At 53.6% G+C, this 11,415-nt stretch overlaps 2 protein-coding genes and 1 long non-coding RNA gene across 3 annotated transcripts in view; 2 read left to right on the forward strand and 1 right to left on the reverse strand.

Annotated features, from left to right (window-relative positions):
• Etfb (electron transfer flavoprotein subunit beta) overlaps positions 1–513 on the forward strand; it is a 21,191-nt gene extending 20,678 nt beyond the window's left edge. Inside the window, exon 6 of the mRNA XM_004672860.2 lies at positions 301–513. Within this exon, the coding sequence (XP_004672917.1) occupies positions 301–471 (171 nt within the window). The 3' untranslated portion in view covers positions 472–513. The remainder of the gene's footprint in view (positions 1–300) is intronic.
• LOC123454858 overlaps positions 1–4,144 on the reverse strand; it is a 7,239-nt gene extending 3,095 nt beyond the window's left edge. The window contains exon 1 of the long non-coding RNA XR_006633526.1: positions 3,010–4,144. This is a non-coding gene — a long non-coding RNA (uncharacterized LOC123454858). The remainder of the gene's footprint in view (positions 1–3,009) is intronic.
• On the forward strand, positions 2,225–10,162 carry Vsig10l (V-set and immunoglobulin domain containing 10 like). Its single transcript, XM_045134502.1, has 10 exons — positions 2,225–2,436; positions 2,519–3,346; positions 3,674–3,967; positions 4,061–4,345; positions 5,048–5,302; positions 5,769–6,047; positions 6,142–6,438; positions 7,771–7,881; positions 8,038–8,195; positions 9,663–10,162. Exons 1-10 carry the CDS (start codon positions 2,397–2,399, stop codon positions 9,729–9,731), a joined length of 2,616 nt encoding a protein of 871 aa, XP_044990437.1. The 5' UTR covers positions 2,225–2,396; the 3' UTR covers positions 9,732–10,162.
• The last annotated feature ends 1,253 nt before the right edge of the window (positions 10,163–11,415 follow it).

Consider the following 11,415-nt stretch of genomic DNA (forward strand, 5'->3'; position numbering starts at 1 on the left):
TTTTTTTTCCCCCTTTAGGCAGGGTCTCACTCTAGTCTAGACTGACCTGGATCTCAATCTGTAGCCCCAGGCTGGCCTCAAACTCATGGGGATCCTCCTACCTAAGCATCCCAAGTGTATGGGGCTTGTGCCACCATGCCTGGCTCAGAATGGTCCTTTGAGATGTGGCCCTGTGAGAGGTCACAGCAGGACTGGTAAATTCAGCACTGGGGCAGCTCTTCAGATCTGGGGCCCATGGAGAGGAGCCTGGGCAGGAGCAGGGGCTTAGCCGCTCTCTGAGCCATGGCTTCGTATGTACAGAAAGCCAAGAAAAAGAAGATCGAAGTGCTCAAGGCCGGAGACCTGGGTGTGGACCTAACCTCCAAGATCTCTGTGGTCAGTGTGGAGGACCCTCCTCAGCGCACAGCCGGTATCAAGGTGGAGACCACTGAGGACCTGGTGGCCAAGCTGCGGGAGGTGGGGAGGATCTGAGACCCTCCCTGAAACTCAGCAATAAAAATCTAACTCTCGGCATCTGCTTCTGTCACCTCATTCCTCATTCCTTGGAGGAACATTGTTTGATTCATTCTTCAAACATTTACCCACATCTCTGAGGTGTGCCAGGCCCTTTGTGAGGTGAGGCTGGGAAGCCTGAGTTATATCCTGGCCCTTAACTCTACAGTGAAAAGGACACGTGCTGGCAGAGATGGCTATTGTGCAGGTGACAAGTGCTGGAGGCAGAGGCACACAGGCTCTTGGGAACCCAGACACACACCCACATATATATATATATATATATATATATATATATATATATATATACACATATATATATATATATACACATATATACATATATATACACACACACACACATATATATATATATACACACACACTATACACACACACACACACACACATATGTATGTATATATATAGTTTAGTTATTTATTTGAGAGAGAGAGACAAAGAGGCAGAGAAAAACAATGGGCACGCCAGGGCCTCTAGCCACTACAAACGAACTCCAGACACATGTGCCCCTTGTGCATCTGGTTTATGTGGGTCCTGGAGAATCGAACCGGGGTCCTTAGGCTTTGCAGGCAAATGCCTTAACCACAAAGCCATTTTCCCAGCCCCTCCTGAGCCACTCTTGATGCACAGAGAATACGGAACACATCATGACCACACTGCTGATGAATATGTTGAGGATTCAGCCTTGCTTCAGGTTCAGAACTGAGCAAAGCCTGGATCCTAGCAAGGGGTTGCAAGCAAAGCTTTCTCAAGGAATGCACACTCTGACCAGCCTTGGCCCAAGTCCCGCCTCCCTGCCTGGCAGTACAGCCTCCCGCAGGATCCTCAACCTCTGTGTGCAGTCTGCTGGTCTGTGGAGTGAGGATAAAGACACCCAGCTCCGAGGCCATTTAGAAGAACCCAGCCTGCTAATGCTGGGGAAGAATGGAGTGTGGTTGCTGGCACAAAATAAGTAGCAATTATTATTATAGTTCTTAATAAGGTGAGACCTGAAGAACCAGCTGTAATTCAGTCAGGTTGGAGGGGGTGAGGGCAGGTAGAGGAAACAGCTCCAGGAAAGGCCAAGAGGTAAGAGATGGCACCGGAAGGTCAGCATGTTCAGGGTAAGTTCAGGACTGGGCGGGTCCAGCGAGGACACTTGCCTTGTATGCTGGGCAGGCCGGGGTGGGTCTGGTCAGCTGTGTACATAGATCCCTAGCTGGGGGTCCAGTGTGTCAGGTAGAGACAACAGGAAGGAGAAGGGACAGAGGAAGAGGACAAGTGAGGCCTGGGCCGTGGACGCCAAGAGAAGGGGACAGGGAGAGCAATGTAGGGGACCAGAGAGGTGGAACTGACAGCATTGCCGAAGGCTCCCACCTTTCTGTAGAGAAGCTGGGACCACAACGGGGCAGACACATGAAGGTGACTCAGAAGGATGCTGAGTTAAGTGGGCGCTGGACATGGCAATCCACCTCTGACGACTCGACTCAGGCTGGGTTCTGAGGACTATAGGAAGCCATGGGGAGACCTGGAGAAGGGGGGGGGTCAGAGCTGAGGCTGGGGGCCAGACAGTGTGTGGTCTACTGCAAAGCAGGAAACCTGAGCCCAGGAGGGCACATTAGAGAGGGGTGGGGGCAGTTCCACCTGAGACTCCTCCCTCCCCTGGGGGCAGGGAGTGTTAAGCCAGGTGGGCCTCCCAGCACACTGGCTAATGAAAACTAGCAGGGTGGGGTGGGCCACTCAGCCATCAGCTGGAACTAGGGGACCCTGGCACCTCCCCTCGGGTCTGTCTTCCTTCCCCACCCAGGAAACTAAGCCATCATTCCAGTTGGACTTGTCTAACCCGGGAGGGACATGCAGGCCCTGGGTCTCTCGGTACTGTCCTCGCAGGTGCGGCTAGCAACATGGGCACCTCAAAGGCTCTGCTTCTCTTCCTACTTCTGGGTGAGTTCCTTGCACAGCCCCCTACCCAGCAGCCCCCTTTCTTGCAGCCTCCTCCAATGTGCTGTGTCCCTCTTCTCTGCAGCCTTTGCAGCAGCCCTCCTTGCCCTCCCAGCCACTTCTGGACCGCAGCAACCCTCTGCCTCCTCTTCAGATTCTGTGGGATCCCCCCAGGGCCTGGGTTCGAAAGTCCCTACCATCCTGCCATCCAGCCGCAACTTTTCAGATCAACTTTGGGGTTCAAAACCCTCTTCTGGAACCTCTGATTCCAGATGGTTTCCCAAAGTGCTGAATTCAAGTGGTGTGTCTGGGTCGTTGTGGTCCAATGCGTCGGCTGGAGGACAGCATCCAAGCCCAGATCCCACCTTCGCTGAAATTTTTGCTTCTAAAGGGTTTCCCAATGGCTTGGATTCTCAGATTCCAGCCAAAGACCCCACACCTTCCCTCTCTGCCAAGATCCCAGCTTCACACTTTACCGCTCAAGTCCCGGATACCAAAGTACCTGTCAGGGCCCCCGGTTCAGAGCTGCCCCCAGATAATTACCATCTTGAACTTCCTGAGGCTTTGGAGACTCACCCAGCCACAAACTTCGCGCAGCAGGTGGGAGGGCCCCTGGCTGTGCTGGTGGGGACCACCATCCGTCTCCCTCTGACTCCTGTCCCCAGTCCTGGGCCTCCTGCCCCTTTGGTAGTCTGGCGCCGGGGCTCCAAGGTGCTGGCGGCTGGAGGCCTGGGGCCAGGGGCTCCTCTTTTAAGCCTGGACCCAGTGCACCGAGACCGCCTTCGATTTGACCAAGCCCGAGGGGGTCTAGAACTCACGTCTGCCCAGCTGGGTGATGCTGGTGTCTACACAGCTGAGGTCATCCGGGGAGGGGTCTCCCGGCACATTCGGGAGTTCACGGTGGGTGTGTACGGTAAGTGGGGCAGGCTACAGGGCCTGCTCTGCTCACATACCTCTGGACAAGTCACTGGACTGTGTGAGCATGGACCCTCCCCAGTGGGACTGGATCTGGGGAGGGGAGAGGCTAAGGGCCAAGACAGGGTCTGGACCCCTGGGTCTGAGGGAGGAGGCTTGGGGCCTGTCCTGAATCTGATGGAGGAGGGCCAGCATGTAGCCTCCTGAGTCTGACCACAACTTCTGGTGCTAGGAGTGGGTAGACGCTGAACCCCAACGTCCCAAGTGTAAGGGAGGGAGTTCTAGGGCCCAGATTCCCCGACGCATCTGTTTCCCCCCTCTCCAGAGCCCCTACCCCGGCTGTCGGTTCATCCCAAGGCCCCGGAGACCGAGGAGGGGGCTGCCGAACTGAGGCTGCGCTGCTTGGGGTGGAGTCCGGGTCGCGGGGAGCTGAGCTGGAGCAAGGATGGGCGTGCCTTGGAGGTTGCGGACCCCGATGGAACAGCGTCCTCTCGCATCCGCGTGGAGCGGGACCAGCTGGTCATCTCTCGTCCTGTGCGCGGTGACCACGCCCGGTACACCTGCCGGGTCCGCAGCCCCTTCGGCCACACGGAGGCTGAGGCCGACGTGAGCGTCTTCTGTGAGTATGTGTGTGGGGAGGTGTCACGAGATCGGGAGGCCGGGGACCCACTGTTCAGGAGTCTTTCACATCCCGACCCCCGCCTGCCCCCAGACGGCCCCGACCAGCCGATTATCCGCGCTTCCTCTGACCGCGACGCTGACCCTGCGCTGTTTGTCACCTCGGGAAGCAATGTGACTTTACATTGCACCGCCTCCTCGCGGCCACCCGCCGACATCGCCTGGAGCCTGGCGGACCCGGCCGAGGCCGCGGTGCCCGCGGGGCCGCGACTACTGCTGCCCGCGGTCGGGCCCGGCCACGCCGGCGCCTACGCCTGCATCGCGGCGAACCCGCGCACTGGCCGCCGGCGCCGCGCGCTGCTCAACCTCACCGTGGCGGGTGAGGGGGCGGGGCCTCCGGACGAGGGAGGAGCTGGGACCCCCGGGGGCGGGGCGGGGCGGGGCGGGGCGGGGTGGCGAAGATCACAGAAATTGGAGGATGCAGAGAAGGGGCAGAGCCATAAGAGAGGTTGGGGCTGGAGAGATGGCTCAGCGGTTAAAGGCGCTTGTTACAAAACCCAACAACCTGGGCTCATCCTCCAAGACCCACGTAAAGCGAGATGCGTCTGCAGTTCGTTTGAAGTAGCAAGAGGCCCTGGCATACTCATTCATCTTCTTTTCTTCCTCTTCCTTTTTCTCTTCCTCCCCCCCCTCCTCCTCCTCCTCCTCCTCCTCCTTCTCTCTTTCTCTCTCTCTCTCTCTCTCTCTCTCTCTCTCACACACACACACACACACACACACACACATATTCTCACATGGCCCGGGTTCGATTCCCTAGTATCTGTGTAAAGCCAGATGCACAGACTGGCACATGCATCTGTAATTCGTGCGCAGTGGCAAGGGGCTCATTCCTCTGCCTCTCTCCTCCCGCCCTCCCCCGCAACCCCGCTTACAAATAAAAACATTTTAAATAAAAAGGGTGGGATTGGTGCAAGTTGGCAGTGTTAAGATAAGGGGAGGGGCCAGTGACCTTGAAGGCGGGGCCGAGGGGATAAAGCTGGGACACACTGGGTCTTTTGTCTCCTCCCCCCCCCCCCCGTAGATCTGCCTCCCGGGTCCCCACAATGCTCCGTGGAAGGGGGTCCCATGGACCGCAGCCTCCGCTTTCGCTGCTCGTGGCCCGGCGGGGTCCCTGCGGCCTCCCTGCAGTTCCAAGGTCTCTCGGAAGGCGTCCGCGCAGGGCCCACGCCCTCGGCGCTCACCGTGGCGGTCCCCGCCCGCCCTGAGCTCAGCGGCGTGGCCATCACCTGTCTGGCCCGCCACCTGGTGGCCACGCGCACCTGCACTGTCACCCCGGGTGAGAGGGGCACAGCCTCCTTGTAGTTTCTAAGGCGAGATCTCTGGGGTCGGTGTCAGAGAGGACTTTGCAGATCAGGAAAGAAACAGAATTTCTCTTTCTTTCAATCGAGAGGAGGAACAAGTTTTTAGGAATACCTCAGGGTGTTCGTTTTTCCTTTTTTCTGGATCCAGGAAGAGGGCTGTCACCTTTTCAGGTATGCAGAATAACAAAAAGACTAATGAATAACTGAGAATAATAAATTTCCCCCGTACCGGGCTATGGCATGTGCTCAATAAGTTAAATAGATGGATGGGTGCATACATGAAGGGGCGGAGCGTCAGGGTTTATTCAACCAGTGGAAGGTTATTGGTTTCTTGATTTTTTTTTTTTTTTTTTTGCTACCATTTACTATGGACACAGGACGTATTCTTCCTGTCCAGTCAGTAAGGCTCAGCTCTCTTAACTGGGTGTCTCCCACTAACAGAAGCCCCCCGGGAAGTGCTGCTACATCCACTTGTGGAGGACACAGAGGCAGGGGAGGCAGAGGTGGCCTTGGAGGCCACTGGCTGTCCCCCACCCTCACGAGCATCCTGGACCCGGGAAGGACGACCCCTGGCCCCAGGAGGTGGGGGTCGACTGAGGCTCAGCCCGGATGGCCAGAAGCTCCTTATCAGTAACTTCAGCCTGGATTGGGACCTGGGCAACTACTCCGTTCTGTGCAGTGGGGCGCTGGGCGCCGGGGGTAACCAGATCACCCTTACTGGTGAGCACCTAAGACATTCAAACTGCAGCCCTTCCCTCAGACCCAGGGGTGCAGACCCAAACCCCTTCTTCTCTCCCCTCCACTTTGTCCCCAGGACCCTCAATCGCCTCGTGGAAGCTGCAGAGAACCCGCCACGCGGCAGTGCTCACCTGGGACGTGGAGCGCGGTGCCCTCATCTCTGGCTTTCACATCCAGGCCCGAATGGACAGCCCTGACCTGGGCCGAGTCACCACCAGAGGGGACTGGGTCTCCCTGCAAATCCTGGGTCCACAGGAACGGTCAGCGGTGGTGCCCCTCCCTCCTCAGAACCTTGGGACCTGGGCTTTCCGCATTCTGCCTATCTTGGGCTCCGTGCCAGGGAGCCCATCCCAAAGCCGGGTCTACCAGGCGGGTGAGTTGGGCCATGGTACCTTCTCCTGGGCTGCTTAGCATTAGACCAACCATTGTCAGCTCGTATCCCACCCTCCACCCCACTCCATTAGTGTTCTTAGGGGTAATGTGACAGTGTCACATGACCTGGTTGCCTTGAACAATTCTCTCCCTCTTTGAATTGGGGTTCTCTCTGTGTAAACCAGGCTGGCCTCAAATTTGTGATGATCACTCTGTCTTTGCTTCCCCAGTGCCGGGATTTTAGGTGTGAGCCACCACACCCCGCTGCCAATCAGATTTTACATATTACATTGTTGCCACTTAAATCCTTGTCTCCCAAAGTCGCGCAGGACTCTCCAGCCATCTCTTCCCTTTGCTCGATGGCCTGCACCTACGTTAGACTTTACTGAACACAGAAGACACTTCCTGAATCTGAGCACTTGTCTTTTCTGTTTCTTCAGGAGAACGCTTTCTCCAGGCTGAGCATCAGTAGCTCCTTAATGGTCAGATCTCTGCCCAGGTGTTACCTCCTCAGGAACTCAGCTTACCACCTTGCCAAACTTCTTCTTCCCTGCCACTTTCTACTCTGCCCTCTGCCTTCATCTGCCCCCAACACCACCTGATACTGGGAATTAAATATACCCAGCCTGATTTGAACTCTCAGCTCTGCTCCTGTCTCAGCCTCCTGAGTGCCAGGATTATAAGTATGCGCTACCACACCTGGCTACAATTTCCTTAGTAACAGGGGTCTCATGAGCTGGCTCAGGTTGGCCTTGGATATACCCTGTCACCCAGGCAGGCCTTGAACTTTCTATTTTCCTGCATGAGCCGCCAGAGTCCTGGGTTTATAGATATGCTACTATGCCTGGTCCCTCCTATTCTATCTTTATTTCTTTTTTAAATTTGATACTGATTTATTGAGTATATTCGGTAAAGCACGAATCGTAAAAGAAATAGCCTCTTGGCTGCACCTCATCAAAAATTTAAGAACAAATAACCTTTGCTTTTCAAAAGCTGCTTACCTCCTGTTATTTCTATCGTGACATTTTTTCCTTCTCACCACCGAGGTTGTGTTGCTTCCTGTATACTGTTTCTCACTATAGCCAGGAAGGTCGATGTCAGCTTGACCCACCCGTGGATCTTCACCAAGCGGCCACGTGCCAGGCATATGACAGTCAGCTAGAGTCTCAAATTCCTAGGCTTTGAGAGTGCAAAGCCAGGAGGAGGGCTTCTTGGGTCCCCTTAGGAAGGATGAGTAGGAGCTTAGAAACCTTGGGTGTGGTCCTGGTTCGTACTTCCTTCTGTTCCACACCCCCTCCACCCCCCACCCCCACCCCCCGTTTGTGTCTTCCAGGCTCCACCCTGGGCCCCGGGGCCATAGCAGGTATCGTCCTGGGCTCGCTTTTGGGCTTGGCGTTGCTGGCAGCCCTTCTGGTTCTGTGCATCTGCTGCCTGCGCCGCTTCCGCTTCCATTCCCGGGGTGAGTGAGAAGCCTGGGAAGAGGCAGAGACTAGTCAGCGCATCCCAGTAAGGCCCCACCCCTCAGACCAACTTCCTTTGCGATTGGCTGGGTGGGCGTTTTGGATCAGCCAATCAGATGCTCCTGTATCTGTTCCCCTCTCAGGAAAACCTTTTCTTGAAAAGAAGGACCCTCTCACCTTCGCCCCTGTGGTCACTCCTCCAGGAAAGATGATGCAGGGTGTGACTCCAGTAAAGACCTTACCGCCATGGCCCCTCAAAACCCAGCTGCAGGACCCTCGCCCAGCCAGGGCCCAGCAAGTGAGTGCCAGTGTTTTCCTTTCCTCTGCAATGGGGGGGATGACTGGCTTCATAAGAAAGAAGACAGTCTGTTTTTCTTTCAGTCTTTCTTGTTATTTTATAAAGTTGATGGAACTATTGTTCGTTTTTCTTTTCTCCTTCCTTTTTCTTTCTTTCATCTTTTATTTTTGAGAGAGAGAGAGAGAGAATTGGTGGGCCAGGGCCTGCCTCAGCCCTCGCAATCCAACTCCAGATGCTTGCGCCACCTAGTGGGCATGTGCAACCTTTCACTTGCCTCACCTTTGTGCATCTGGCAAAGGAGGGATCTGGAGAGTCCAACTTGGGTCCTTAGGCTTTGCAGGCAAGCACCTTAACCACCAAGCCATCTCTCCAGCTTTCTTTCTTTCATTTTTGCATCAGAGCCTTCCTGCGTTTTCCGTGCTGGCCTCAAGTTAGTGATCCTCCTGCCTCAGCCTCCTGAGTTCTGTGGTTGCAGACATCTTTGCCATGCCTGTCTTTTCTGGTTTGTTTTATCACTGATTAATTGTGTGTATAGGCACTGTCACAGCTGCAAACAAACTGCAAATGAGGGTCAGAATGTTTAAAAACAGGAGCCAGGCTGTATTCACAACACCTGGGAGGCTGAGGCAGGAGGATTACCAGAAGTTCAAGGCCAGCTGGACTACAGAATGAGACCCCGTGTAAAAAACAAAACAAGGAGCTGGAGAGATGGCTTAGTGGTTAAGGCGCTTGCCTGCAAAGCCTAAGGACCAATGTTCAATTCCCCAGTACCCATATAAGCCATATGCACATGGGAACACATGCATCTGGACTTTGTTTGCAGTAGCTGGTGGCCCTGGTGCACCATTCTCTCTTTCTCTCTCTCTTTTTCTCAAATAAAGAAATAAAAAGCAAATTAAGCAGGATTTGGTGGTGTATGCCTTAATCACAGCACTTAGGAGGCAGAGATAGGAGGATTATAGTGAGTTCAAGGCCAGCCTGAGACAAGAGTGAATTTCAGATCAGCCTGGGCCAAAGTGAGACCTTCCTCAGGGTGTGTGTGGGGGGTGGCACCTCCAAAAAAAGAGCAAAACAGAAGAAAACCAGAGGCATACACAGCTAGTTTCTTTTTAAAAAATTTTTTTGTTTATTTATTTATTTGAGAGTGACAGACAGAGAAAGAGGGGGAGAAAAGAGAGAGAGAGAGACTGAGAGAGAGAGAGAATGGGCGCGCCAGAGCTTCCAGCCACTGCAAACGCACTCCAAACACATGTGCCCCCTTGTGCATCTGGCTAACGTGGGTCCTGGGGAATCAAGCCTCAAACCAGGGTCCTTAGGCTTCACAGGCAAGCACTTAACCACTAAGCCATCTCTCCAGCCCCACACAGCTAGTTTCTGAGAAACTTAGCTATAGCTGACAAAGGATAGGTAAGTCATGTCACATCCAGGTACCTCCTGAAGTCATCATCTACCTTCTTTCTCTTCCAGGTCACCAGCCCCTGTCCAGGTGGAGGTCTGTATACTGTTGGAACTGTCCGGGCAGCGACCCGGGTGTGAAGTGAGCCAGTGGCCCCTCTGCATGAGTGTGACTTTCTGCTGTGCCTCAGCAGTACATAGAGCCTGCTGTGACTGAGGGCTGAAACCCCAGAGTGGGACTTTCTGTCTCTCTCTCTTGTCTCAGAAGACTCAACCTATATTTGTGTGCCTAAGAAGATGTGACTGTGGTGGGAAAGAGTTGCGTATAGATCTGGGAATGAGGCTGTGGGCCTGGGCTCAGCCTTCAAAAAGGTCTCATTCTGCCTTCTCCAGGCCACACCCTCTCCAGCTCCCAGAAATCCCACCATCAGACACTTCAGATCATGCAAGTTCCTCACCCCTCCCTCCTCCTTCTTCTCTTTTTCTCTCCTTTTCTTTCTTTTATTGGTTTCTTTTATTGATACAGGCTCACATGTAGCCAAGCCTAGCCTCAAACTCACTATGTAGCTGAGGCTGACCTTGAATTTATGATCCTCCTGCCTCACCATCCCAAGTGCTGGGATTACAGGTATGTGTTGCCATGCTCAGCTTCCTTTTTTGGTTATTTGAGACAGGGTCTCACTACGTAGCCAAGGCTGGCCTTAAACTCATGAGTCTCTTGCTTGAGCTTCCTCAGTTCTGGGATTACAGGTGTGCTCTGCCACACCCAGCTTCTCTTTCAATACTTCTGTGGTTGCACAGTGCGCTTTAGAGTCACTGAGACCCTGCATACTGACCTTCAAGGTCTGTGGTTTGACCCCTGCTGGCCTCCATGACACTCCTTCCCAAGACTATCCTGCCCCCTGTAGCTTTCCCTCAGCCATAAGTCTCTGGTTTTTTTCCTGCAGTTCATTGCCCCTAGAGTTCTTAACACCTGGATACTTCTCTTTTCTCTATGCCATTGAATAATCATGTTTCAAAGTAGTCATTACCATCTCAAAGGGCTTTTCCCTTCCATAGAACAAAACCTTAAGTCCCACCATCCCTGGCTTCCTCCTCCTCATATATAAGAGCAAAATGATTTCTTTCACTTACTTTCTTTTTTTCTTTTTCTTTTTGTTATTTTTTTGAGGTAGGGTCCTACTGTATTCAGGCTGACCTGGAATTCACTATGTAGTCTCAGGGTGGCCTTGAACTCACAGCACTCCTCCTACCTCTGCCTCCCCAGTGCTAGGATTAAAGGCATGCGACACCATGCCCAGCTCAGGCCGGCTCATAATGACTTTTGTCGTTCATATTCCCTCTCCAAACTGAGAACTTCTTGAAGGCACAGAGCATACTATTATCTCAGCAGTGAAGGCAGAGTCTGGCATATAGCAGACAATCAATAAATACTTATTCACTGATCAAAGGGGCCAGTGAAGGCTGGCATCGCTGCTGCGCTTAACATGATACATCTTCCTTTTTCAATTGAGGTTCTTGTTGAGAATTTAGGGGTACAGCAGTGATGATTCTTCTGGATGCAGTAACAATATAAAACCAGGCTTGGTGGTGAAGGCCTGGAATTGTGGCACTTGAGAGGTTGAGGCAGAAGCATCTAGGGTTCAAGGCCAGCCTAGGTTTCATAGTGAGACCCCGTCTCAAAACACCAAGTATGGTTGAGCATGGCAGGGTGCATCTTTAATCCCAGCACTCAGGAGGCTTTGGTAGGATCATGGTTAAGTTCTAGGCCAGCCTCGAGTGAGTTCCAGGTCAGCCTAGGCTAAGGTGAAACCCTACTTTGGAA

Source organism: Jaculus jaculus, chromosome 14 (assembly GCF_020740685.1).
Source record: "Jaculus jaculus isolate mJacJac1 chromosome 14, mJacJac1.mat.Y.cur, whole genome shotgun sequence".
Classification (NCBI taxonomy): Eukaryota; Metazoa; Chordata; class Mammalia; order Rodentia; family Dipodidae; genus Jaculus; species Jaculus jaculus.

Excerpts from the sequence above, each read along its gene's own strand:
- Vsig10l (XM_045134502.1), top strand. The coding sequence starts at position 2,397 with ATGGGCACCTCAAAGGCTCTGCTTCTCTTCCTACTTCTGG. Across the intron at positions 3,968-4,060 it reads GGCCGACGTGAGCGTCTTCT|ACGGCCCCGACCAGCCGATT; the intron begins GTGAGTATGTGT and ends GCCTGCCCCCAG. Across the intron at positions 8,196-9,662 it reads GCCCAGCCAGGGCCCAGCAA|GTCACCAGCCCCTGTCCAGG; the intron begins GTGAGTGCCAGT and ends TTTCTCTTCCAG.